This window comes from Neomonachus schauinslandi, chromosome 15 (genome assembly GCF_002201575.2).
Source record: "Neomonachus schauinslandi chromosome 15, ASM220157v2, whole genome shotgun sequence".
Taxonomy (NCBI): domain Eukaryota; kingdom Metazoa; phylum Chordata; class Mammalia; order Carnivora; family Phocidae; genus Neomonachus; species Neomonachus schauinslandi.
The window spans coordinates 22,493,871-22,499,870 of NC_058417.1; the positions used below are offsets into that span (position 1 = coordinate 22,493,871).

General features: G+C 50.4%; 1 protein-coding gene across 3 annotated transcripts in view; it reads left to right on the forward strand.

The window, feature by feature from the left end:
- The window catches only part of UNC45B (unc-45 myosin chaperone B), a 29,175-nt gene extending 24,522 nt beyond the window's left edge, over positions 1–4,653 (forward strand). For all 3 annotated transcript variants that reach the window (XM_021704274.1, XM_021704275.1, XM_021704276.1), the window contains 2 exons: positions 1,533–1,688; positions 4,393–4,653. In XM_021704274.1, the coding sequence (XP_021559949.1) occupies positions 1,533–1,688; positions 4,393–4,653 (417 nt within the window). The remainder of the gene's footprint in view (positions 1–1,532; positions 1,689–4,392) is intronic.
- The last annotated feature ends 1,347 nt before the right edge of the window (positions 4,654–6,000 follow it).

A 6,000-nucleotide genomic window follows, 5' to 3' on the forward strand; every position in this document is an offset into this window, starting at 1 on the left:
GCCAAATCTGAGGCCCTTCATGAACATGAGGCCCAGGCTAAGTGGCCCTTTTGGGCCCTCATATAGGGCTTAGTGGGAGACCCGTTCTCTTTGCTCTCAATTCTTACCTCAAGGTCTTGGATCTTCCCACTGGTATAGAATGAAAACCCAACCCATGAAAGCCTGTTGAAGTAAAATAAATCAAATCAAATCAAATCAATCAATCAATCAATCAATCAATCAATCAATCTAAACAGGATCCACCGGGGAGCTGGCCTGAGGCTGGCCTGGGGGGCTGGCAGCCTCGTGAGAGAAGAGAGTATATCCCAAAGAAAGAGGAGGGGAGGGACGATGGGAAGGGGAGACAGGCTTCCTCTGGGAACATCAGCTGCTACAACAACCCAAATCAAAATAAAGCGGTCCCAACAGGATAGAAATTCATTTCTCACTCACATCACTTCTTGCTCACATTTGGATCCAGTGGCTTTCTTCTAAGCAATGACTTGTATCCAGGCTTCTTCGACCATCAAGAACTATCCGCAACCCCCCACCCTAAAAAAGAACTGTCTCCCTCTCTGCCACTCTGGGAGTGGTCTCCACTTGAATGAGGAGAGAGACCACAGGAAAGGCCCCTATAGTTCTCCGCCATGGTGGCCTGGAAGCGACACCTATCACTTCCTCTCACATTCCATGATGAGAACTAGTTTATGGCCACATCTACATGTGAGAGGAGGGGGATGTAGTCCTTTGGGGGTATCTGCTTCCCAGTCACCACTGTGCCCCATGCACTGACCATCTCTGTCATCCTCTTGCCTCTGAGGACCACTACTCCAGCTTCAGGGAGATGCAGGGGGAGGGTCATAACCTGGGCAGCCGTGACTGACCTTTGACCCTTTTAGAGCGCCACTTCTAGGAAACCTGACCCAACAAAATGCCCTTAAATGTGACCAACCAGATTTTACTGTGGAGCAGGTGGTGGTGGTGGTGGTGGGGATCAGTGAACTCTGAGACATATCAGGGCCCTGGGCCCTAGGAGGCTCTACTCCTGGCTTTAGGGTCCTTGGGAAGCTCGTCCCTCTCCTGTTGAATGGTACAGCAGCTCTCCCTCTGTCCCCTGCTCTTGTCCAACCCCTGCACCTTCAGGGACTGCAAAGTCATTTTATGGCAGACCCTGAAGGCCCATCTGTTGTGGGAGAAGCATACCAGGCTTCCCCAAAGAGAAGTGAAACATGGCTCTTTGGGCAACATCTACCATTCGTGGGTGTGTGCCTGCCCTTTCCCCTGGTGTGGGTAGCTGAATGCAAACAGGAGTGGTGGCACAGGCCGTATGGAGAACCCCTAAACCCTCTTTAACTTTGTACCTGGAGGAGTTTATAGCCCCTTTATCCAGCTAATCAGAGACTTCCTGGAGGAGGTGGCATGGGCGAGCTGCTCAAAGGAAAGCTCCAAAGAATCTTGGGTCAGAGAACATGGCTTCAGGTGCCTCTTTCCCTCTCCAGGCTGGCAGGTGGGGGAATTTTTCTCTGAGCCACGTACCCGCCTCGCTCCCATAGGTACAGGAGAGGTTCCTGGCTGATGGGAATGACCGGCTGAAGCTGGTGGTGCTGCTCTGCGGGGAGGATGATGACAAGGTGCAGAATGCAGCCGCAGGGGCGCTGGCCATGCTGACAGCAGCACATAAGAAACTGTGCCTCAAGATGACCCAAGTGGTGAGAGCGGGTCCTGGGGGCAGGAAAGGGACTGCCTTGTGTGATCCTCTGCGGGGAGACCAGCCTCCGTGCTAACACTTCCCAGGTCCCTGGGTATCTGTTCCTCCCACCTTAGAAGGAGGGTCTACACCGTGTGGCCTCTTACATCCATTGTGGGAACTTCCCACATGAGCTAACTTGGGTCCCTCCCACTGTAGTTTCACCCAGTGATTTTGGTGGTGCTTATAGCTCAGTACTTCAGAATGATAACAAGGAGGACCACACTAACACTAGCTACTGCTATGGCACCCCCGAGCTCCCCAAGAAGACCATGGACTTGGTGGGGGTACCATAGGGAGCTTGTGGCTTGGCAAAGAGATGGCAGGTCCTCTTATGTGAACATGATGCTCAGATCCTTTGGTGGGACTGTGGCCATCTCAGCAAAGTGGTATATGCGCAATCACGAACACGGCAGTGCAAAATGAAAATGTCTTCATTTCACCGAACTGAACTTAGTTTGTGGGCATCAAGTCCACTGAAGACAAAAAATGTAAGCATCTCAATTCAAATGTACTCAAGTCTGCCTTAAAGGTAGGCTCTTATTTATTTTTTTAAAAGATTTATTTATTTTAGAGAGAGTGAGCGCACACGGGGGGGGGGAGGGAGGGAGAGAGAGAGAACCTCAAGCAGAATCCCCACTGAGCAGGGAGCCCAAGGCAGGGCTCTGTCTCATGACCCTGAGACCATGACCTGAGATGAAATCAAGAGTTGGACGCTTAACCCACTGAGCCACGCAGGTTCCCCTGGCAGGCTCTTTTAGGTAGTCAGTTTAAGGTGTGTGTGTGTGTGTGTGTGTGTGTGTGTTTGCACACACGCCTTCTCTGAGTTGCACAGGTGCTTATGCTGTTTGGCACCAGAGAAGGGTCTCTCTGCCAGATGTAACTCTTCCTGGTTGGTCCTTGGGTTCTAGCATTGCCCCCTAAGACAAGTTTCTCAAAACTGTAAGGTGTGTGAGTCACCTGCAGGGCTGGTTAAAATACTTCCCCTAGCTATTCTGAATCAGTAGATTAGGTGGGGTGCTTCTGGCCTGGAGACCACACTTTGAAACCCCCGCCCTACAATGGCCTCTGCTGAAGTAACTGGTCACACAACTTCAATCAAGACTCCCACCGGGCGCTTTGTGACTCACCCACTTCCTGGGCTTTAGGTGATGCTCTAAACGTTTACATTTATTAAGTTATTCCATCCTCCCAACAACCCTGGGTGGTGGGTATGGTTATTATTATCCCTATTGACTGGAGAGGAAAACTGAGTGCAGAAAAGTAACTAGCTCAAGGCCACACCGCCAGGTAGTTGAGAAGGGATTGGAATCCTTCAGGATTGCTGACCGTCTCCTGGCCACTTCTTTCTTTTCTTCCTGAGGGGCTCTGAAATCTTGGCTACATGTCTGTGCCTGGGAGCAATGGCACGGGACCTGTTATATTACCCATCAACATTAAACCTTTCCCTGAACCCTACCACAGCTAGATAGATTTTCATTTCCTTTTCTTGTGGTAGGAGGCTTGGTGCAGACTTGAGAAAATCTGATTAGAAGCCAAAAAGCCAATAATTTGTCTTTTCTTCCCCTCTGTGCCTGTCTCCCCATTTGAGAGGGGTCCATGTAGGAAGCTGTCCCTGTTGACAAATGAAGGGTGAGGTAACAGGTCCCGTGCAAAGGGGGAATCCTTGGATTAGTGGCTAAAATCATCATCTCTGTCCACTTCTCTTTGTTGAGCTCTTACTATGCTCCAGCCCCCGTGCTAAGCTCTGTCCATGCACCGTATCACTAAATCATCACAATGTGAAGAAGTAGGTATACCAGATGACGGAAGGGCTCCTGAGACTTGGAGAGGTTAAAAAACTGATCTAAGGTCATATTTGGTAAGTGACTATAACCTAGGACCTGAAATGGTCTCTCTGACTCCAAAACCCATACCAATAACTATTCTTCTCTGCCGCTCATGTGTGTCTGTTGAATGCTGTAAAGTCAAGCCTCCTGGTTCTATTGTTAGCTCCAACTCTGTCTCTTGGGGTGATCAGATGGTCTAGAGTCCTGCCTTCCACATTCACAGTAGTTGGGCTGCTTCACAGCTGGGAATGGAGAAGAGGGATGGAGGAGGGATGGAGGAGAGGCTGTACTCCAGACTCCAGTGTTAATTCCAGTTGCAGTCAGGACTGGTGGAGCGCAAGCCCCAGGCGTGCCTGGAGCTCATGTCTCTAAGGGCACTTGGGTTGGCAGAAGCAGGCATTGCCCATGTGCCCAGGGTTAGAATCCTCCTTTCTGAACACCCTCCATCCCTATTCCAATCAGGCATGCAGTGGGCCTGTCCCTTTGCTTCTCCAGATGCTTAAAAAATAAATGGACAGGTGGGTGTTTATTCTCTACTGTTTTTGCGTGTATGATCATAGCTGAGTTACTTCCCCTTCCTAGACCTCAGTTCCTCCACTTATAATATGAAAGGGATTGGATTATGTCAAGTTCCTTCTAGTTTTGGGGTTCCTACCCTGGCTCTGGTAAGGAGGTGGGTGTCTGTGAGCTAGTCCCAATGGGCTCAGGTAGGCATATGCTGAGTCCCATGCACATAACCAGATACGTTCTTGCCTTCTATTTATCTTGTCCCAAATGTCCCATCGCTGTCCCTCCACTGATTTCTCTAATCCTTCTTTATCCACCTCTGCCCTCCAGACAACTCAGTGGTTGGAGATCCTCCAGCGGCTTTGCCTGCATGACCGGCTGTCAGTCCAACACCGGGGCCTAGTCATTGCCTATAACCTGCTGGCAGCCGACGCTGAGCTGGCCAAGAAGCTGGTGGAGAGTGAGCTGCTGGAGATCCTGACTGTTGTGGGCAAACAAGAGCCAGATGAGAAGAAGGGGGCAGTGGTGCAGACAGCCCGGGAATGTCTCATCAAGTGCATGGATTATGGCTTCATTAAACCAGTGTCTTAGATAGGGACCCACAGGGCTGCTGGGGCTGGTCCTGTAGTATGAAGAGTCCTAAGCTGGGAACTCAAGCGTGTCATTTCAGCGGGGGATCTTAGCAGTGACAATGAAGTCTCCATATAAAAGAAAGACTTGAGTGTTCCCTGAGTTGTCGACCTTCCCCTTGGCCCTAGGACAGTTTGGATGTTTCATTGGCTCTCTTGCTGTCTCCTTACATCTATCATGTTCCAGAAATTCCTAGAATAATTTTCATCTGTGATTCGGAATACAAGTTGGATAATTCTTTCGGTACCCATTCCAAAGGCCAGGATAATAGGCTGAATTCTTTGTTTTTGGAAAATGGATTGTGTGGTAAGGTAAGACCTAATAGGTGTGTGAATAAAAAAGTTAGTGCTATTGTGTCTGGATGTTGAGCTGTGCTGGTTTTCATAGAGAACACTTTTTGTGATCGTTCTCTAAATGGAAGTAACCCCAATGTCCATAGAAAATGGATACATTGGCATTAATGAAATTGCAATTTCCCCTAAGACATGGCGGCCATCTGGCTTCAGTGTGTTTAGGGCTTAAGGCTTCTGGGCAGGAAAGCAGGCAGTGGTGAAAAGAAGAAACTTCTGTATGCCAAGGTTGCAAGGCAGATTGGCAGGAGGGCACCCGTGAGAGCAGCATTTGGAGTCGGGGTTGGACTAAACCTCCCCGGAGCCCCCACCATGTGTGTGGTCCCGGAGCCCGCACTATGTGCGTAGTCCGCAGGAGGCACCGGGTCAATCAGCTCTGCGGGCAGCCTGCTCCCGAGCCCTTCCCGCCTTCGCCTTCTTGGGCCTGTGCCCAAGGAAATACTTGCTCATTTTTGTTTTCCCTGAACCCCAACACCAGTGCCTTTCACCATCTATTGCCGAATCCCAGCTTCCTGGAGGGGCTAGGAAACTCTGCCTTTGACACATCTGCTTTAAGAATTTCAGCAATAAGGGGCGCCTGGGGGCCCAGTCCGTTAAGCAGGGAACTTCGGCTCAGGTCATGATCTTAGGGTCCTGGGATCGAGTCCCGTATCAGGCTCCTGGCTTGGTGGGGAGCCTGCTTCTCCCCCTGCCTGCAGCTCCCCCTGCTTGTGCTCTCTCTCTCTCTGACAAATAAGTAAAACGTTTTAAAAAAGAGAATTTAATCAATAAGACAAAAGGGGAAGAGTCAGAGGCTTGATTTCCTACCTCCTCCCCACTGTGCCCACACTCACTTCCTTCCCTGGGTGGGGGGCAGGGCACATCTGGGCAAGTTAAAACAGGAACCCATCTGCTGGAAGTGCCCCACCTGGGGCCACCCACCTTAGCCACCACTGTTGTCCTAACAGGCATGGATGCC